Here is a 23,081-nt window from a genome sequence, read left to right on the forward strand (position 1 = left end):
CTTCTCCCCCGATTGCTCAGTTTGGCCGGGTGGCCAGCTCTAGGAAGAGTCCTGGTTGTTCCAAACTTCTTCATTTAAGGATAATGGAGGCCACTGTGCTCTTGGGAAACTTCAATGCAGCTGAAATATTCCCCAGATCTGTGCCTCGACACAACCCTGTCTCGGAGCTCTGCAGGCAGTTCCTTCGACCTCATGGCTTGGTTTTTACTCTGATATGCATTTTCAGCTGTAAGACTTTATATAGACAGGGGTGTGCCTTTCCAAATCATGTCCAGTCAACTGAATTTGCCACAGGTGGACTCCAATAAAAGTGTAGAATCATCTCAAAGATGATCCAGAGAAATGGGATGCACCTGAGATAAATTTCAAGTGCCATAGCAAAGGGTCTGAATACTTATGTTAATGTGATACTTCAGTGTTTTCTTTTTAATAAATTTGCACAGTTATCAAAACTCTGTTTTTTTGCTTTGTCATTATGGGGTATGGAGTGTAGATTGATGTGGTAAAAAATAATTTAAAGCATTTTAGCATAAGACTGCAACATAACAAAATGTGCTGAATGCACTGTGTGTGTGTGTGTGTGTGTGTATATATATATATATATATATATATATATATAAATATATATATATATATATGTATGTATATATGTATGTATGTATGTATGTATATACATTTGTTTATTTTTTATTTAGGCAGATTTGGTCCTCCATATGTTTGTATTCCACAGAAGAAAGTCATATGTGTTCAGAATAAAACGAGGGTGAATAAATTATGACATTATTATTATTTTTTTTGTGAACTGTTCATTTAAATATGTGTATTTCTAAGATATATTGTTCTTTACTGTCTCACTGTCACTTCAGAGGAAGACAGCTCATGGGTTGATCTCGCTGGAGGATCTAAAGATGTTTCTCCACACCATTCACCATCAGCCAGCAAGGTATTTTTTAGACCAAACAGGTTTCCTAAAAGTTGATGTCCACACATGTGGACAGTGAGACTAAGTTGTGAAATTTTTAATAATACCAAGCTAGTTAGATTTTTTCATCAAACTGTTTATTATATTTCCAGGAGTGTTGATTATTCATGAGATGTTACAGACATTACATCAGAAATTATCATAATTAATTCTGATTCAAAGTAATGTCCAGCATCATCCAATCACTGTCAACCATGTTCAAATAAAATGATACATTATAAATTCTGAATCTATGTACTGATTATCATTGTCACATGTCTGTCAAACATGTTGAGTGATCCAAACATCATCTGCAGCCTGAAACTGAACTTTTGATCAGATTTTAGGAGTGAATGCACTTAACTGCATAGAGAGCTATAGGATGCTCCCTTGCTCCCTATTTAGTGAATGACTTAACCTCCAGTGTGCTGTCTGTCTGCACTGATCTCAGAACAGTTTGAAATGCACCTTATTTTCATCCTAACTCCATATAAAGCCTCTGAAAGACACATTTTCCAGTTTTTGGATGAATCCATTTATTCTCAATGTGATAATGTACAGTAAATATAGGATATTTAAACTGAAACTGAGCATACAGTTCACGTACATGCTCGTTGTGTTTATGAGCGTGCCATTTCGCAATAAATCGTTCAATAAAAAAAAAAAAAAAGAAAAATAGCATATCGGATGAAACTAGAGACTCTAATCTTTTGATTCAAACAGGTTTCAATGTAAAAACGTAATTAGGTTTATTAGCAGATGCAGTTTTATTGCTGTTTCTCCCACAGACAAACTCTGCTGTGATCAGCGCCATGTTGTTTTGTCACATGAATCTGTGCGTTGAAAGTTTAACCCTTTAATTACACCACTGAGTCTCCTGAACTGAGATCAGTCAGTTTAAATGAAATGAAATAATGCATAGCCTATAGTGAAGCCAAAACATAATGTCCATGCATGTGGACACAGGAGGTTAAAATGAAAGTTTCCAATTAGAACCAACTGTCCAATTTTTACAATCCACGGACTGATAAATCGTTCACAATAAGACCAGGATCGTGCATTAAGAAAGTAAATAGAGTCAATTTGCAAATGATGTTTTCTCGTGACCTTATGATGTTCCCTGGAGGACTTGTCAAAAAGCACAGAGAGTTCCTGAGGCCGCTGCGGTTCATCTACATTAAAACAACTCAACGCACCAGTGAAAATAAAGTTTAATTCATATCTGAGGCGGTTGATGAATACCAGAACAACTCATGATTTGTAATGAGAAGGTTTTCATTGAATATTCAAAGTAAGGACACTGATGTAGGATTAGATTAAACCGTAATGAGCTTTGGCCCTCATCGTGAGCACTGAACATGACATCACTGGTTACCTGGACAGGTCAAGCATGTGTTAATAAACACATTTGATATGCTTCCTAAAGAGCGTAGGCTCCACACATTTGTCATTGTTGACTTGATACAAAACTTAAATTGGTTGTTTGTGCCTGTACTTGTTTGGGATACGAGTCTGACCCTACGCTAAGCCCCGCCTTATAAACATTACTGTTCAATCAGGTCTTGCCATCTGTTACTGTTGGCATATTATTGGACAAACAATTCTATGTCTATGAAAATCATGTAAGTGGTAGTTTTGGAAAATCTCTAAAAATGTGATTAAATGTTTTTGCTGGGGCACTTAAAATAGTGACACATGATGCCCCAATTCCTAAAATAAATCCAGAGTAGATCATGCTGTTGGAACTTTGCAAAGAGTCGATTTTAGTCATGTTCATCGCAGCGTAAAGAGAACGGTGTAATATGCTAAATCTTCTGAGTATGTGAATTTGCAGCTACTTCATTTCTCTTCCAGATATTTTTTCAGATCTGGATGAGATTCCTGGTTTGGGTGGAGAACTTGAGGAACATGTTCAGACTTTAGAAGAACGTCCAGCTCAAGCCATCCCAACCAAAGCTGTGGAGATCGAGAGGGTGAGTTAGACGCGTTTTTGAGTTCATCTCGCTGTTTCCAAACATTTCAGGACAGTTCTCGTCCACTTATTCAGCCGTCTTGGTTCCGGAAGTACTTTTCCCATTCATTTTTTCTCGGTAGGTCTGTCTTTAAACATTTACAAGTTATCGTTAATAATCAATTCCCCTGTGGAGAAACAAAAATGGGATTTTTACTTCCAGAATCAGACTGTTGCACTATTGTCACCAAACAAAGTTTCCAAACAGGTTTCCCAAACACTCCCCATCGTTTTCCATTGGTTGTTCAAATCAAAAGTCCCGTCCCAAACTCACTCCATTGGTTGAGTCAGAACTTGACATGTCGCAGTGTTTACACTCTTCATGAAGTCAAATTACCAATGGACTACTGAAAGTGACTCTGAACATTAAACTAAAGTACCAGTATTTTATCATTGAATAAATGACACACTTTAAGCGCCTTTCTCACTGTGAGTTCCGCGAGTTGAAAATAGCTGGGAATTTTACCCAGACTTCATTTATCAAACAAAATACAAATAAACTGAACTATTAGTGATAAAATACCTCTGAATATTCACTAATGTGTACCAGTCATCAAATAATTACCCCTTGCAGACCTGCTCGTTTTACTGTGTGTGTTTCAGCAGAGTTGTGTTTTATATGTAATGTGTTACAGACCATTGCCGACCCTCAATACACCCCACACAGGGAGTACAGTCTGTGCACTACACCCCGTGTAGTGTGTGTGTGTTCTGATTGTGTGGTCCTCAGTTATCAAATCTTGAGATCGCGTCTGTTTCTCCCTCCAATTGGGGGTACAAACGACAAACTTTGCCACACTAAACAAAGAAACACAAAGCGCACACCGGGGTCAAACACTCACTCCCTTTTTCACTGAAGAACAGTTTCTGTAACTCAAAGCTTCCCAGTATTCACTCATAAATACAGACACTCTCTGGGTGGAGAACTTCCTTCATCACAGGCTTTTGTTATTTTCATGTTTTCTTTGTTATGTCATGGTTTTATTACAATCACTTGTGGTGTTACTTGTGGTTTTGAAGATCCTGTACTGTCATGGGAAATCATTGTTATTGAAGTGTACTGTTTATTACTGTTGATGAATCAGTCTTTTAGAACATCTTTGAAGAGTTTTGGGAAGAGCATGACAACATTTAGGTGTACGGTTGTGAAAATATAGTCAGTATTACACATTTTGGTAGAAAAAAAAAGATTATTAATAAGAAAAAAAAGAAAACACAAAAAAAGAAAAACAATCCCAATAACAAAAATAACCGAAAAGTACCTAAAGAGCAGGACTGTACAGTGCGATTAATAATTACACTCAAAAAATATTTCTTTGGCTGAACTTTTTAAAATGAGTTTTCTTAACTTAAAATTACTATGTAATCTCAACACAAACACTTTGTGTAGTAAGAACCTTGTTGAATTGGGAAAACCCAACGAAAGTAGACATGTCGGTTCTGTATGTACTAACTAGTGAAAGTAAATGTTAGCATGCTAAATACATGCTGGTATTAAGCACTACAGAGTGTTGTGAAGTAACTATGCTATCCCCTGCCCAGTTTCATCAATGCTACATTAACACCAAAAAAAGTATTCATGTAGTCCCAACTCAAATGGATGAAGTAAACTTCTATTTTACAAATTTAAATGAATAGAATTTAATGAAATCAAGTTGTGACAAAAAATTCTATATTTTCTAAATTTTAATTGACTGACAGCACTAATATTATGTTTATAGTAATACAAATATATAATTATACCAAATACGTCATAAAATATGACATTGTATCAAAATAATGTAGTGGTAGTAAATACTATTTCTTTTTATAAATAATTAGAGTAATGGGGGTTGCACACCGGACGCGTCAGGCGGACGACATGGTGCATTAAAAAATTCGAAACAATTGTTTTCTATGAATGTACGCACACAGCCGCCACCACTCACCGTCTGTTGGCGGCGCCCACCTACAACTCTGGAGGATGCTCAAATTTCAGCCATGCCATGGAGCGCAACTCAAAGTTCAACCCAAATCATTATCAGTGGACATATATTATTTACTCTAGCCTTGTTCATGCTTTAAGAAGGGAAAAACCTTGGTAACTTTCGTGCGTACTGTCTGTCACGTGAACCGCGTCAACATGCCCTGTGTTTGATACCTGTGCCGTGTCCTAGCCATGGCACTTCTCGTCTGGTGTGCGACTGCCTTAAGTGTACAAGCCTATAAAACAGGTGTAATGTTAGTTTTCTTTCTTTTTTATTTTTATCCCCTTTTCTCCCAATTTGGAATACCCAATTCCCACTACTTAGTAGGTCCTCGTGGTGGCACAGTTACTCACCTCAAGCCGGGTGGGGGAGGACAAGTCTCAGTTGCCTCCGATTCTGAGACCGTCAATCCGTGCATCTTATCACGTGACTCGTTGTGCATGACACCGCGGAGACTCACAGCATGTGGAGGCTCATGCTACTCTCCACGATCCACGCACAACTTACCACACGCCCCATTGAGAGCGAGAACCTCTAATCACGACCACAAGGAGGTTACTCCATGTGACTCTACGCTCCCTAGCAACCGGGCCAATTTGGTTGCTTAGGAGACCTGGCTGGAGTCACTCCGCACACCCTGGATTTGAACTCACGGCTTCAGGGGTGATAGTCAGCGTCAATACTCGCTGAGATACCCAGGCCTCCGCTGTTAGTTTTGATTTTGATGATTTTTACCTGGTGGATGATAAAACAGGTGAAAAAAAATCCCATACACTTATATTGAACGAGGTACTCCAGTCATATCTAAAGACAAGAATATCACAGAGACTTGAGGGTGCAGGACTCTTTTCACTTGAGCCAGTAAGAAACCACCTAGCAACCACCGAAAACACCCTAGCAACCACCGAAAACACCCTAGCAACCGCTGAAGTGTGTAATACTGTCCGAATACACCCACTCTCTGACGTTGATCGAACAAACAGATAGTCCCGCCCCCAACTCACACCATTGGTCGAGTCAATGTTATTGTGTCGGGCTGGACGGGTCGCTCAAAACAAACAGAGCAATTTTTATAATTCCAAAGATACACAATGTTTACAGTTTATGAAAAAAATGACCCTACGGATGGTCTCTGATATTTTTGCACATCCTTTCTCGTATCCCAGCTAAATATGCATGCACAGATATGACTCGTCTTCTAATGACCAAACATTACAGTAGAGGAACTGTTGTTTTGCTTCAGGACGCTCCCAGCCAACAAACTCGATGAGTTTTAGCTAATGTTGGTACATTATGATTACTAGGGTGTGTTTGTCAGCGAGACTGAGCATGATTCGATGTTATGAACGCGGTCGGGTGTCAGAAGGCTCTGAAAGACACCGGGATTTGACTTTAGATGTTAGAGTGTAATAACCCTTGTAGCCAACGGCTCTGAGAACAAACAACCTCTAATTGAGTCTTCAGACGGGTGTGAACCTGGTCATTACATCTTTCTGGGAAGATTGTGGGATCTCCAGTTTAGCCAACTTGAAACGTTTGAGATTGAAATCAGTAAGTGCAATGATGTTTGTTTAAATAACCTGGAAATACTATTATCTGTTTTTAAAGGAATAGTCAAAAATTCAGTCATCATTGTCGCTCCAGATGTGTATAACTTTTCTTCTTCTGTGGAACACAAACTGGGATATTTTGAAGGATCTTTAAGCAGTTAAGCTGTGAAAATGACAACAAAACTTCAAAAAGTACTATAAAAGTATCAATAGTCCAGGTTTTGTCCAGCTTGAGTGAATGCTGTTGTTACAGCTGAAAAGGGACATACCAAATTCAAACATCCTTAAATCAAATTATGAATCAAATGATTATGCCATTAGTTTCATTTGTAATGAATAATGTTGTGTTGAATTCGAAAAGTGCAAAGTAGAAGCGCTATCACTAGTGCTCGCTTTTCCACTTTATAACAAATACAATTCATATTAATCCATTTGCACGTACAACATTTAGAAATAAAATACTTTAGAACTAGAACTAGAGTGATGTTGTTATATTATTCATTTTGAGCTGCTGTTTTGAAGATTAGGACAATATCACGGCATCGGCTTCAAGACCCGGTTTAAATGGACGGTCCAGAATGGTTCCGGTCCTGACAAGAGTCTTCATTCAGTTCTCTTTCTCTCTTTTTCAGGCTGTTTTGTTTGCTTGGTCCACCTTCTGATAGATCGCAGACCTCCTCCAATCACTCGCTCTGTTTTTACACTGGATCTGAATGGACAAACACGATAAGAGGAAACAGACGTCGTACTTTGTTGAACCTGTGCCGATAGTCTTTGAGTCCTGAGAGCGGTTCTGCATTTTATCTTGCTCAGATTAAACAGTGAGACGAAAATAAGGAGTCAAATGCAAAGTCTTCACAGTGGCCGAACATACATTTTGGGAGCCGATTTAATGGCCATTTCCTGTCCAGAACAGCTCCCCCGTAGTCTGTCTGCTTGATTAGACTTGACCTCTGACCCTGGCCTCTATCTCACAAGGGTTTGTGTACTATGAGAACGTGTTTGTTTAAACAAATGAAAGCTTTGTTTCTGTCTGTAGTATCTATAATTATATGGACAGGCGGTACGACCAAAACTGTCAAAATATATACAGTGCCAAGGGCGAGTTCGAATCCCAGGGCGTGCTGAGTGACTCCAGTCAGGTCTCCTAAGCAACCAAATTGGCCCGGTTGCTAGGGAGGGTAGAGTCACATGGGGTAACCTCCTCGTGATCGCTATAATGTGGTTCTCGCTCTCGGTGGGGCGCGTGGAGAGTTGTGCGTGGATGCCGCGGAGAATAGCGTGAAGCCTCCACAAGTGCTAGGTCTCCGTGGTAACGTGCTCAACAAGCCACGCGATAAGATGCGCGGATTGACGGTCTCAGACGCGGAGGCAACTGAGATTCGTCCTCCACCACCCGGATTGAGTCACTACGCCACCACGAGAACTTTGGAATCGGGCATTCCAAATTGGGAGAAAAAGGGGAAAAAATCCACACACACACACACACACACACACACACACACACACACACAAATAATATATATATATATATATATATATATATATATATATATATATATATATATATATATATATATATATATTTATTATACAGTGCCGTCATTCGCCCAGCCCTGCTTCTAATCATTCCAAATAAACATTCGGTTTCTCTTGTTTTGTTCTAGCTAGACATTTCTCCAAGTTTGAGAACTTTATCTTCCAGATCTCTAGAAACATCTTCAGGGTGATTCAGAGGCATTCTTCACCTGACTCAAACGCTCTTGATTATGCATCAGTTTTTGACATGTGGGCCGAATCGACCACTGTTTTGTGATGTTGGTCAAAGAAACAAAATAGAGATTTAAACCCTCAAACCTTGTAATCATGATTTTCCCAGGATCTCTTACAATAAAGTGCTCATGCTTAAGAGCTCAGTTGCTGTATACGTATTATTTTGGGTAAAATCTTTGCAATGTACCGTATCTGTTGCCCTGTATACTTTGATTGCAAGTGCCTTACTGTAACCACATTTGTTTTTCTTTAATAAATACTGACGAGTCTGAATTATTTTCTATCAAAACTGAAATTCTAAAAATGCTGTTGATTGAGTTTAACTTGTATTGAACCTAGAAAATTTCTTTAAAACCTGACATGATCTGTAAGTTTCAGTTTATGAGACATTCCCTACAGCAGAGATCAAATAAAAGCGCATCGCACTTCGACCATTGCCTTCAGGTACTGAAGCGGCCTTTAGACTTCATGTTGCACCTGGGACATTTACAGGGAATAATAAACCTCTTAACCACCATTTCTGAACCTCAGGGTGAATTTGTTGGCCATTAAAGGCTGGTGTGAAATAACTCTGCAGTTCGCTAACTAGTTTTCACACTTTTTCTGTCACACACCTGTTGCTGGACATTTTCCCAGAGAATCAGACCTGAAATATACAGCTGTTAACTTCACAGCCAAGTGACTTATATGCTGGAGGTCAAAGTGTCGTTTAGTTCACAATGAAACAGCTTTGTCAAGACGCTTGGAAAATCCACACCGAGACGAGTTATCATCCGCCATCTAAAGGTTTGTCCAGTTCATCATTGAATTAATGGCTTTCACAGATTTCATCCCACAATCAGCACAGAAAAGGTGAAAAAAAGTGCATGTATAGGCCGTTTATCCCAGACAACACACTGTTGAATAATACTTGAGGTAAAGGATAAATGGTGATTTGAGAGTTTATCTGGTTTAACGTTAATATCTCAGATGAGTCCAACAAGCGAAGTCATTTTCTCTGTCATTTCCAGTTGTACAAACAGGACTGTGAGACTTTGGGAACGGTGGAGAAGATGCTGATAGCCAAAAGTCCGATTCTCGAACAGGAACTTCTGACAGCGCTAAAAAAAGAACCTGGATGATATCAGACACTTTTGTGTATTGTGCCTTAATCATGAAACACGTGTTCATTTTTCTTAAAACTCTGAATTGAATGCAAAAATGTACTTGGGATATAGACGGAAATTTGTTCTACTCATGTTTCAAGAATGAGGCCCATTTTGCGTATAAGACAGCAATCATATCGGTTCAGTAGAGCAGGTCTGTAGGCAAAAGACAGATAGAATGTTTGTATATGTACGTATATAATTCATATACTTTTATTATTAGCCTTAAGTTCCAGTTTGCATTCATACAGATTACAGTTTTCTGTTTGCATGGTCCAACAATAATAATACACCAAACAGGCTCTGGATAATGCGTAACGTGTATGAGGTGTTGCAGTTAGTTTTTTGGTACAAAAGAAACACATGTATTAAGATTTCCTGCAATGCTGTTGACCGTGGCATGTTATACATTTATTTTTAAAACCCTGATTAACAAAAGTGGAATCTCTGCAAGCATTTGTTCTGTAGTACTTTTTTTTTTTTCAAAAACATTCTTAAAAAAAACCTTTTTAAAGTCAGGGATATAAAAATATTAGCTTTAACTCAACATTTTACAATATTTACATTCATATTTGCAATGTTAAATTATTCTCTTTGTTAGTCTCTAAAAGCGGCTTTATAAATAGTATATTCTTTTGGTTCTTTCAAAGACTACAATCACTTAAGCACCTAGTATGCATTGCTGCATTGGATACTGCATTGGTATAAAAAGTCAATGCATGGTAAGACAGGTAACGGTCTTGAACTTAAAGATAACTGCAATAAAACGCCCTGGACAGAGCGACTCCTGAGCCACATAGACCAAGTTGTACTCTCAAGGTGCGTTCACACTAACAGCGATTAAATCGTTGGAGGTCACCAAGTCTTTCTGTTTGCTTGCTGCTAGAAGGCGTTTCTACTTGTCTGCAGTATCCAACTGTATCAGGCGGGCATTATTTACTATATCCACATTGGTAATCGCTGCATTGCGTCACCGCTCAATTGCATAAAGTTTTCATAAAGCTGCTCAAATTGAGGCCTAGAGTATACTTTGTTTTTCAGCGTGCCGTAACATCTTACACACAGTTGAGCACTAAGCCTTTCAAAGTATACATTTTTTTGTCCCGTACGCTCATACGGCTGTGTTCAGTCCAAGCGCACAGCGAAGCTTTTTGATACTCTTTAGTCAACGATGTACACAGACGTGGACTGTCCGTGTATCTAGAAAAACTGGGCTGCACACGTACGGTACGTAAATACTTTCCTGAATACTGTGCGTGAGTTGTAACGGCATGTGGAAAACTGAAGAATGCTTTGGCCTTCGGTTATATCGTCAACACCCGCTGCCGCTAATGTCTCCGAAAAATAACTTTCTAAATGAATTACAGGTCACTTTGTTGTTGCAATGCTCAACGTAGGTTTAAATCTGTTTAAAGACAGAGTCAACAGTTTTGTATTCTATTCTACGAAATTATGCAGTTTTTGCTCTTTCGTCCTCGCTTCTGTTTGGACTTTGTCCGTGTGCCAAAGGGAAGTTCATCAGCGTAATACTGGTACCGAGGTTGTCTTGGTTGTGGAATTGGCTGGCCCAAGAAAAAGCCTTCCTCCTCTGATTCAGACGATGAGGAGGAACAGGTAGAGCACCAATCATCTTCATCCCCATACAGATGAAGAAACTGCTCTGCAGCCTGGCTGTGCAATCCGTAGTCGGAATCAGCGTTCACACAGGAACTCTGTCCAAAGCGAGCGTTTGAACCTGGGCCACGCTGCTGATGGTCCACCTTGAAGCTCCTTGAAGCCTTTTCTTTGGGCACCATGTTAAGTGCGTTGTCCGAACGAGATTTTCGACTCCTCCTGTGGTGATGCGAATGACGGTGCTGGTCTTGTTCGTCAAACCGATACGCTCGCCTACGTGTGCGTTCACTCATGGGAGCCGGTCGTACCTCCAGGTCATCGTATCGTCCATTATCTACCACATCATCTGAGAACTTCACCTGTTGTGGTTTGGACTGGGACTTGGTCCTTCTTAAAACAGGTACGTGAGGTGGTTTGGGCCTCTCCTCTGGGATTGGAACCACCTGCTCCAGTTCCTCCTCTTCAACGACATCCACATGCTCCAGCTCAGAAGTGAGGCTCTTGAGGGAGTTGGTGCTTCTGTGCAGCATTGAGGAGTTTAGCGTTCCCATGTTGCTTGTGATCTCACAGTTCTCATTTTGAAGCCCAGAAAACTTTTGGAAAGAGTAGAGGAATGGTTTGTCTTTAATATCCCCATCGACGGAAGCACCTGAAATGATAAAAAGCACCAATTTTTCAGCACTGCAAATACAAACTTACATTCTACAAGTAGAATTTAGGACATACCAAGCCTCCTTTTCTAGGAAAACCACTTAAGCCACATCCACACTTATCTGTTTTCATTTGAAAATTAAATTTTTGGCATTCTAGTATGGATGAGAGGCAAGTGCTTACAATGCGCAAAGACGCGGACTATCCGCATGAACACTTTTACGCAGATGGACAGTCCACGTCTTTGCGTATACAGTGTTGATGACACGAGCACTGTGCGAAAAACTGAAGTAAACTTTGGCCTTTACATATTTAAGTTTGCACTTGACAAATGCACACTTCCACTGATTCTTTTGGTCTCACCTGTGATATTGGAGAGTGCTAAGGAATCCATCGAGTCTCTGACATTGTGCTCGGCTTGTTTGAGTTTATCTGTGATGCACTCCAGTGAGTCATTATACCACTGTTTATCTTCATTTTTAAAGCTGGCTCCATGCTCTTGATCCAGCTCCTGGAGTTTTCTGCTCGCAGGTCCAGGGTGACTACCGTAGGCTGAATCGCCCAGTCCATCCTGGGACTGTGCCCAGTACATGTCTGCCTTGTACATTTTACTGGCCAGACTCCCATTACCAACACTACCAGACACACTTGGCTCTGTCTTGTTTTTGACCTCAGAGTCAGTCATCCAGAGGTCAGTTGGCCTGCCGTCCTCTGGCTGCTGGAACATTCCATGTTCTCCAAACTTGAGGAGGAGTTGGGTCATGTAGTCATCATGCTCAGCCCAATCCTCATGGTCTTCAGCTGCTTCCTGCTCCTCTCGGTTCCTCCAAAACTGGTTGTCTGCAAAGCTTAACTGGGACAGCTTGTTGGACAAGGTGTCATCAGCATTGCCTGAGAGTCCAGGGAACTTATAATTGGCTGCCGGAGAGAAGAGAAGAGACTGTCGACATTGATCTGCAGAGCGACTACTTTTTTCCATCCTCACACTGCGGCGTGACTCTCGAGATCTTCCGGACTGGAAGGCTGAATCGGAAGAATCAGAGGCGTGAATGTCATCACCCATACTGCAGTCCCTGGAACAGTAGATTCTGCCTCGCTTCGGTAAAAACGGACAACCAAGCAAGGAAGTCTTGCACTGAGCACAGCTGAAGCAAGCGTCGGTGGCGTGCCAATGAAGACCGTCATACATCATTTGGGCATGGTCCACTCCTAGAAGAAAATAAACAAGAGAAGAAGGTCAGCTTTTCATGGTCAAAAGTGGAACATGGTTTGTGGTAAATTATTTTAAGACGTCTGTAATTGACATACGGGCTTACCAATGTGTTCACCGCAGGCCTCACAGTATTCAGCATATAGAGACTCAAAGCAACCACAACAGTATGGCTGACTGTCCTTCATGATGTACCGTTGACCACCCAGGACAGTCTTGCATTCAAAGCAGGCAAAGTGCTTCATATGCCAGTGCCGACCCTCTGCCTCCGTGCATTCGTCCGCAAAAATAATCTGATAGAGCAATGACACCAACGATTAAATAAGGGCCTCCATCATATACTTAGGAAAACGATGACAATAGGAAACTGAAAACTGAGAAAATAGTAAGCTAGTATTCCATTCCAAACACAGGCATCTCTTTATTCCATCTTGAAATACGATGCTCACCTCATCGCAGGCAGAACAGCGCGGCTTTAACAGTTCAGCATGATGTCGACCACAATGGATCTTCCCGTCCTGGTAGAAGTAAATGAGATCCACCAGCAGCTCATTGCAGGTGGAGCAGCTGAAGCACGCTGGATGCCAACACTGTCCAGGTCTCGCTCTCAAAGCAAACACCACCATCTCCCCTCCACTAATGCTCTCTGAGCACTGAGGAAACAAGATAATGTTTCAATGAAAGAAATCAGCCTCAAACAGTCACTTCCTGCAGCAACTCTTTCAGACAGTGGTTCAAACACTTACATGTTCACACGTGGCATGAAGCAGAGACCGTGGCAGCAGTTTCAGGGTTCCTCGTCCGAGAGCTTCCTTCTTTCTCTGAACGCTGAACATGTGAAGCTCCTTCTTCTCTTCTTCACTGAGAGACTGGCAGTATCGCACCTGAGCAAGACGTTTAAAACATGTCTGCTGTTAAACTACTAAGAAAGATGCTCTTAGCAGACCAAATGCTAATTCTCAAGCACAGGAAGTGTTTAATAAAGCCTAATTTATTATATGACATAAAAAGCCAAGCTCTTTCTCTTGAATGAACTAAAGCACCCTAGGCAAATGAAGCCTGGTTGTTTTAAAATTTGTTGAGGAAAATGAAATGAAGAACGTTATGTCTAAATTAGACCCACGATTTGTTTTAACCAATCATAAACTCTCTCGTAAGAGTTCTCGCAGAGTTCTCGTAGGTCAATAATTTCGGGGATGGGAATGAACAGGAGAAATATCACCAAATGAACACTTTAGCAGAACAAAAAATAAGTATATTTTGTTATAATTTAAAGGTGAACTAAAAGAAGCCGGTTATGTGTTCATGTTCATTTTATTCAGTTTAAAAAAAAACATAAATAGCATATTTATGACCAAAAAAAATAAATAAATAAAAAATAAATAAATAAATAAATAATAATAATAATAATAATAATAATAATAATAATAATAATAATAATAATATATATATATATATATATATATATATATATATATATATATATATATATATATATATATATAAAATCTTTTTCTTTTTTTTTTCATTTATTTATAAAAAAATGTGTCATAGATATCAATAAGTTTTCACAGGGTTACTCCATTTGACCTGAACAAAATCTTTTCATAAAACATTTATATCAGATATGTTTTTAAAACTTCACACATTGTTGTAAGGGTCTAAAGGGATCCTCTCTGTTTTATGGGATTTTTGTCACATGACAACAGAATGACTACCTGCATGTTGGTCACACCAACTGACTTTGATATGTTGGACAAAAGTTTTTTTTTTTCAATAATTTCAGTTTTTAATGAAACTATTTAGCTTTTTACTGTCTTCGGACGGTTACACCACATGACATTTTTCACTTTAATCCCCAGAACAAATATCAAAATTACTTTAAACTCACTAATTATCATATTAGCTGTGTATTTAACTAACTGTTTAGTGTGAATTGCATTTTTAATCTATTCTTGAATAACCAATCCAAACAAAAAACGAGCATCACGTCATTGTTCCTTAAAGCATCTGTCGGTAAACTTGGTGAGTACTTTTGTTTAACAAAACTTTAATGAGAACACACTCGAGTTGAGGCTGAAACAGCATGTTATGCATTTACAGCAATAACCCAACGCACATACTCTCTTTTAGACCACAGCAATGTGAAGAATCTTCACTTCGAGTCAAATCGAGTCGCCTCAAGCGGCATCATAAAATCATCCAGTCAAAAGTCTCATTGTACGAGCACCCACAGACATATGAAGTGACAAAGAGTCTTTCTGTGATGGCAGTGGGAATACAGTGGATGTGTTGGTGAAGACCTAAACTCATGAAGCTAAAACACCCACACCACGGAGCAGTTGAAAAGCAGTTTGTGGGGGTTTTGAAATGCGATGCGTGGGCATTAATCACTGCAACGAGGCTGAGAAACAATAGAAGCTTTCATGGCTGCTGATGAAGGTTAAACTCACCTCGTTGTCATGAGGTGGCAGCTGGTACAGGAGTTGTTTGATGCGGTATTTCTCCCCGGGGCTGTTCACATACGGGACTCTGTCCTCAGGTAGGCAGGAGAAGTAGAGCTGGACCTGGAGGTGAGATGGCGACAGATCAGGTGAGACACTACATGTACAGTGTGCAAAAATCTGCAGTTTACATCACTTTGTTCCATTTGTGAAAAATGTTTTAACAAGTTTTTACTTTCTAGAAGTTTTCCACATGATCTTATTTCCATTGATTGACCTTTACTGAGAGCTAAGCCACCTGTTTTCCATCATTTCAGGCAGAGGAGATGTTTTACTGTACTCTATTGTGCTTGACACTTTGACCTGGGAACACTTTACGAGTGCTGGTCGTAACCACCCCCAGATAAAGAGCTTGTCTTCTCCTGCATAAAGACTCGACCCTGCTGTTGAGCCAGTCTACTGGAAGGCCATTTAAACCTGACAATCACAAGCCCCATAAATCACCCTCATTTCAAGCTGATATGACTTTAAGAACTGAGCCGGAGGCCCTTGAACGACACTCTTCTTCAATGTCTGTTCTTTTCCGCAATTATCACCTATAAGACGCAGTTTGGCAATTCACCAAACAGCTGCTATAAAGAGATTACAGTTGCATTTGCATTTAACACAAAAGCTGTATTGGGTCTTCAATGGCTTTAGACCATTTGTAACCAATTATTCTGTGCACAAGACAGCAGCACGGGAAAAACCGAAGTATTCGCCGGGCTTTAAAGGAACCCCAGCGTGGCCTTTGGTACTTTGGTTTTTCCCGTGCTGCTGTCTTGTGCACAGAATTTTGTCAACAGCACAGTACGTGCATACGGTCCACATGCAGCCCGGTTTTCCAGGTTCAGACAGTTCGCGTCAGAATTTATTCTGGGGTACTTCTAAAGCCCAAAGTATCCTTCAGTTTCCCACGTGTCACTATGTCTGGATGCAAATTTCACAGTATGCAGTGACTATACATGTGCAGCCCAATTTATTTAGACATGTAAACTGTCTGCGTCTTTGCGCATCGTCTACACATGTGCCTGCCATTGAAGTGTATACAAAGCAATTGTAGTGCGCATGTGTCGAAAGACTGAACACTCAACCACGTGCAACACGGAACAACATGCAGAAAACTTGATATATTTGGGATAAAAATTATGTATGAATGCACAATTAGTCAAAGTAAAATCACGATATGACCTAGAGTGATTATTAGACCGCAAAAGGCTGCAATAACATATATAGTCTGAATGTGCTGCGCACTTCAAAGTATATCCATAAAGCCGTTCATACACTAAAAACTCTGCATCACGTGCATCAGTGTGTGCAGTAGATGACATAGAGCAGAGTCCTCATTCACCTTTTAGTGTACAGCACATGCAGACTATGGGTCTGTTCCAAAATCTAGTGAGCTTCCTTCGGAGGCAGCATTTTAAGACATCATAGGCACGTTCCCGACGCGAAGGCTGTTCCAAAAGCTAGGCATCTTAATTATGTTGCCTCCTAAGATATCTCGTTCTGGCCAGATAAGGTAGCATCGTTTGTATCCTTCCCGGGGTAGCCAATCCCAGAATGCACCACGGTGAGCATGGCGGAAAAATAAATCCAAGATGAATTTGGATCATAAATATACTTATAATCCAATCAATACTTTAAAGTATGGATACAAAATTGTTTAATGGTAAATGGTCTGCACTTATATAGCGCCTTTTAACCTTAAGCGGTTCTACAAAGCGTTTTACACTGTGACTCATTCACCCATTCACACACACACTCACACACCAATGACAGCAGAGCTGCCATGCAAGCGCTAGCCTGCCATTGGGAGCAACTTGGGGTTCAGTGTCTTGCCCAAGGACACTTCGGCATGTGGAGTCCTGTCAAAATCAAACTTAATTTTGAAAAAAAAAAAAAAAAAACTTTTGGCCCAAAAACGATGCCTAAAACCCCTCTACAAAATTCAAACTAGACCAGCCTGAGCAGAGGAAACCAGCCTGGTGGTCACCTAAGACCAGCAGACCACCTTAGGCTGGTTTAAGCTGAACCGCATTTATGACTTGCGTGCAGACTGGGACCAGCGCCACATCAGCACGCCTCTGGTCACGAGAGAACCGCCTTTGCGTCACGTCAGGGGAAAAAAAGGTTGTGGCCGCGAGCTTTGACTGTTAGCGAGCCACTGCTCCCCAATGTTTTGAAACCTTTTGTCTGGCAGCTGGAAATAATCACTGACAGATTTTCCATGAAGTAGTTTGTAAATAAAAAGCAGCATTTCCTGTTTCCAAATGCCTGCGGGCTGCTGCCACTCACAGTGTTTAGCTGTGCCTGCAAAATTAGAGTTTTACTCTCTGCGATTATGACTGGACTGATTGACCAACATTTAGAAATGTTAATAAAGATTCCATCTATACCATATACTAACTGTATAATTACTTACACATTGTGTTAAAATATATCATAAACAATAGAATGCTCTGAAGATACTATTGGTATTATCCATTAATAAACCCTTATTGTATAACCAGTCCGTGATGCTCTTTTCACCTGATCTGGTCGCAGTCCTGGTGGCACCCAGGTGTATTCCTCCAAAGCGCAGCCGGAGTCATCGTCTGACGTGGAGCTCCGCTGAAAACCAAACGTGAGCTTGTTGACCTTTGACTCCATGTCCAGCTGCCTCACGGCACTGTGAAAACCACCAGATTTTTCCAAGTTCATCAGTTAGACTTCCTGGAGCGATAGAGAGAGAAGAGTATGTCATGATTATGAAACCACATAATAAAAACCCTCATAACACACATTGTATTGAGATGAGAATAGTAACGGGATAGTAAGCTACTTCAGCATCGGGTGAGGCCTGTTAAATACATTCTGCTCATAAAACGATGGCAGTTTTATTGTTACTGTCTTTGTGCCGATGTATCATACTAAGCTTTTCTGTGATGTGGTCAGACATTCCCTTCCAAACTTCTATACAGTCTATTTACTTTAATGCATTTTCCTGACTGATCATCAATGTGGAAGCTTTCTGGTATTTTCCATTTCCTTGTTTCTGGACTCTCCTCTAGCCTCATATACGATTTTTCCTACGACACGGTTCACTTCAGCGGTTCTCGACTGGGTGGTCACGACCCAAAAAGGAGGTTGCAGGTCTGTTCTGATCAGGTATTGGAGAGCAAAGAAAAACAATGCTAAATGAAAATAATAAAATGAAAGGAGCTATAATAGTGCATAGTTTGGACAGCAAAATAATTAGACTGATCAACTTATAAAAGGGAGAAGAAAAAACACCCCATATCTTTTGTTGTTGACATCCAAATAAAATACGTTATTTTGGCGCAAATTAAGTAAATGTAAAAACGGACAGATTGTGTGACACGCCCTTTCAAGACTACAGGTCAAAGAAAATACCCCCCATTGAATACAGGTACAATACATCATTTGTGTCGACCACAAGTTTTGTGCATTTAGAAACCAAAACAATGTAATGTTAATCATTTTGCATATTGTTGAGCCTATGCAGCTCACTGTAATATTAAAGAAATGTTCCGGATTCAATGCAAGTTAAGCTCAGTTGTCAACATTTGTGGCATAATGTCAATTACCACAGAAATTATTTAATCTCATCCCTTGTTTATTGAAACAAATCTGTGTTACAGTGAGACACTTACAATGGAAGTGAATAGCCTTTAGCCTCCTCATAAGCACGCCCGTCTCCCGAGCCGGCTGACGCCGGTTCGAATCCCGCTCGGAGCGGGTCGAGCAAGACCGGTTACATTTGAACACTCCAAAAATTGGCCTTCCATTGTAAGTGTCTCACTGTAACCTCCATTTTTGCTCTTTTTAAGAAAAGGAGGGATGAGTCCAAATTAATTTTTGTGGTAATCAACATTATGCCACAAATGCTGTTGATTGAGCTTAACTTGTTGAACCCGGAATATTCCTTTAATGTGATTTTAGTGTGATAAAATGAGGGATTTATGGGCGTTACAGCATTTACCATATTACAATGTTATACCCGAGTTACATCATCACGGCAACAAAATTGTAAAATTGTCTATAACTTTACACAGATGCGGTTAGTAAGTGATTTTATCACACTAAAATCATGTTTACACACATACTGTTTACATCATGTGACTATACTTTTGAAACAGTAGCCGCGTTTCCACTATCGGGCCAAATTAGGGCGTGCTCGTGCCAGTTCCCACTGCCACTTCAAGGGCTTCATCAAGTGCATTCTCAGGACTTTCTTGGGGCCAATGGCCTTTGGCCTGGCGATTACCCTCGGGCCAAACAAGGCCAACTGGGGATTGAGGCAGTGTCAATGTCAAAGGCGGAGTTTCGCCAAACTTGCCAGGTTGTGTATCCAGCACACAACGATACCAGTTCGGGAATAATAAAAATAAAATGAAAACTGCGGAAACGGTACAAATCCATTAAAATGCACAATGAACAAAGCGGTGCCCAAAGAGATGACTTTCCATGGTTCGAGATGTGTTAGGACATCGTCCCGCTGTTAGTGGAGAGACCACTTGGGACATCATTTGTTTACTTTTGTATGATAAACTATTTTAGTGCCATGTTGGGTCACCACTTGATGTCCAGTGTAAAAGAGTCCTGAAGCAAAACCAGTTAAGAACCACCAGTTTACTCGATTTGTGAGAGCTCTTTGGAGCTAAAATAGACATTAGTCAGCCTTAAGACTGAAACCTCTCTCTTCTGTCATTCCTTTGAAGTGAATTCAGAACACAAAGCATAACAAAGCCATATGGTAACTCTTGAACTCGTGTCTGTCTTCAACCCCAGTGCTGTTTTAGAAGCTGCCACAGCACATCATTTCCTGCTGAGTGACATCACATGTGACGCTTTGATCTCTCGAGTGGCTGCTATAGGAATGAAAGCAGGTGAGATGGATGAACTAAAGCCGTCGACAGCTGAGAGTTTCTCATGTACAGCTATCGACACTCAATTGAGCAGATTGTGACGGAGAAATCCAGAATTGGACCAAACTTGCATCAACGATATTGCTTGAAATTTTAACTTTTAAAAAGTAGGGCTAATAAGTAAATAAAAAGTTACTGTAAGACCCCCAAAACACACACACAATGCAATCTAAATATGGTGCACAACTGAAATAACTCGACACACTTGCGTGTTTTCTTTGAAGCGTTTATACAGACACACACACTCAAACACACACCGAAAGCGTCCGTGTCACTGAAAACTCTCGTCTAAAATCTACATCGTGAGATTGCAGATTATCAGTTATGTGAATTCTATCCTTGAAAATAAAGTTGATTTCCATGTTTAAGGTTTCCTAATACACAGGACGCTTAGAAAACCTGCTTTTCACGCACAACTCACCACACGCCCCATTGAGAGCGAGAACCACTAATCGAGACCACAAGGAGGTTACCCCATGTGACTCTACTCTCACTAGCAACCGGGCCAATTTGGTTGCTTAGGAGACCCGGCTAGAGTCACTCAGCACGCCCTGGGATTCGAACTAGCCCTTGGCACTGTATATATTTTGACAATTTTGGTCGTACCGCCTGTCCATACAATTATAAATACTACAGACAGAAACCCACAGACAGGTGTGGTAGTCAGTGTCAATACTCACTGAGATACCCAGGCCCCTGATTATTATATCTATGAGCCATGTCGTTAATTTTTTTAATTATATTTTCAATGTACCAAGTTCCCTGTTCCTGGTTCCCTGTATAATTTACAGCCTTAACTGAGAGTTTCTTGTACATGTCAGCTAAATGGACATTCTAACTGTAATGTACCTAAATAATTTGAAATTTGACTTTTACATTTCTCATCAACGCCGAAACAGTATTTTCCTCCACTGAAAAGTTCAGCCTGATCTCATGAAAATTACATGACGCTGCAACATTTTTGCAAAATGAAATGACATGCTTTATTATACGTTTCGCCGCAGTTTCCTAGTGAAATGTCCAGCGGGGGGCGCCAAAAGTGAGTGAAATAGTGTCGTAATCAGACAAGGTTTTTAAGGTGAATATTAGATGGACGTTTTAATAAGTAAAACGTACCCCTCAAACTTTAACCTAAATCTAACCGATAGTGTCCTAAACACAAATGAGAGTTAAACAAAACACCTACACTTAACCGATAGTGTCCTAAAAGCAAATGCAACATGAAAAGCACATTTTCTGACGCAAACACGTCATTTCGTGTTGCTTCCATTACACTTTTACTTTACGTGTCAGCTTGCGTGTTTGGCTGTACTTGAGCCTGAAATGTCCAGCGGGGGGCGCCAAAAGCGAGTGAAATGGTGTCGTAATCAGACAAGGTTTTTAAGGTGAATGTTAGATGGAGGCTTTAATGAGTAAAACGTACCTCCATAACTTAAGACTTTAACCTAAACCTAACCAATAGTGATCTAAAAGCAAATGTGACATGAAAAGCACATTTTCTGAAGCAACTACGTAATTTCATGTCACTTCTATGAGATTTCATTTCATGTGTCAGCTTGTGTGTTTGGCCAATGTCCAACATTCTAGCAGATGAGCTACTGTGCAAGCAAACCATGTTGGAATACTTGTGTAAATGTAGGCGGGTCTGTAGGCGAAATGTTTAACGCGTTTGCAAAAATGCAGCTATAGAAACATTCATTCTTAAAGACTAGGTTGGAAAAGTTAGCGTAAACTATGACGTTAGGAAACTAAATATGACATTTTCAAACTAAAATGGACTAGAGTAGATGTGACCAAAGTCAACAGTTTCCACCTCGCCTGATGGTAATCTAGTGGATTTTTTAATATGACCTCAGAAATAACTAACACAGGAAATGCACTACAAAGGCAACACCCTTTTTGCTAAAATGTCTCTTTAAGTATGCAAATTTCAGTCTTAGATGCCATCAGCAGCATAATTTCCTGAACTCCCAGATCTAATCAACAGTTGAATTGAAATGCAGTTAATTCATTGAAAATAAACAGCCATTTTACGATTGAGTGGTTTTGAGTGAATCACAAGGAACTGTGGGGCCCAAAGGCAGTTCCTGTGTGCACGCTGCTCGCCCTGAAAATGCCCTCAAGCGCCGGGTGTTTAACAGCCCCACTCTCTTGTAGAGCTGCTTGTTAACATGGCTTTGGAGTTCTGGAGATGCATATCTGTTAGATCCACCCACACCAGTCTCAATGCCCCTCATGGGGGGTAGATATGGATAGATGGGTGGGGGGTCAGTGGCCTGGGGATGGGAAGAACCCCGGGTGATCACACAGGGGTAACTACAGCCACTCATATGATAATGGACCCTCAGCATAGCGGAAACCCATTTACAAGAAAACACAGTAATCAAAGATGCATGTAAATAGATTCGGGAGAACCAAATGTAAAATGCAAGAATTTCACCAAAGCAAAAAATCTGTTCTTAATCAGTATTTGTAGTGTGCTTTATGTTTAAAACAAGAAAATATTGCCAATGGGGTGAGAAAATAAATCTACATCTTACACATTTTTGCTTTCAAAAGAAAATGTATCTTGTTTTAATTATATTTTTAGATATTTGCAGTGGAAGATATGTCAAAATACTAAGACAAGAACAAAAATGTTGAACAATCTGCTAATCAAACGTGTATGATCGTAAACAAACGTTTGTCCGCACTGTGCATATGTGTCCTGAAGATACCAGGTCACGACCGAACAAACTGCATCTTCCTGACAGACCAATTTCCACAACTTTGTTTCAGGGACGTG

The 23,081-nt window shown here is 40.2% G+C and overlaps 1 protein-coding gene across 1 annotated transcript in view; it reads right to left on the reverse strand.

Moving 5' to 3' along the window:
• Positions 1-9,604: 9,604 nt before the first annotated feature.
• prickle1a (prickle homolog 1a) overlaps positions 9,605-23,081 on the reverse strand; it is a 41,497-nt gene continuing 28,020 nt past the window's right edge. Inside the window, exons 2-8 of the mRNA XM_051690266.1 lie at positions 17,898-18,080; positions 15,336-15,449; positions 13,629-13,766; positions 13,332-13,535; positions 12,989-13,175; positions 12,036-12,881; positions 9,605-11,670 (exon numbers count right to left, since the gene is read on the reverse strand). Of these exons, the coding sequence (XP_051546226.1) occupies positions 10,850-11,670; positions 12,036-12,881; positions 12,989-13,175; positions 13,332-13,535; positions 13,629-13,766; positions 15,336-15,449; positions 17,898-18,068 (2,481 nt within the window). The 5' untranslated portion in view covers positions 18,069-18,080 and the 3' untranslated portion in view covers positions 9,605-10,849. The remainder of the gene's footprint in view (positions 11,671-12,035; positions 12,882-12,988; positions 13,176-13,331; positions 13,536-13,628; positions 13,767-15,335; positions 15,450-17,897; positions 18,081-23,081) is intronic.

The sequence above is a fragment of the Myxocyprinus asiaticus genome, chromosome 46, assembly GCF_019703515.2.
Source record: "Myxocyprinus asiaticus isolate MX2 ecotype Aquarium Trade chromosome 46, UBuf_Myxa_2, whole genome shotgun sequence".
NCBI lineage: Eukaryota > Metazoa > Chordata > Actinopteri > Cypriniformes > Catostomidae > Myxocyprinus > Myxocyprinus asiaticus.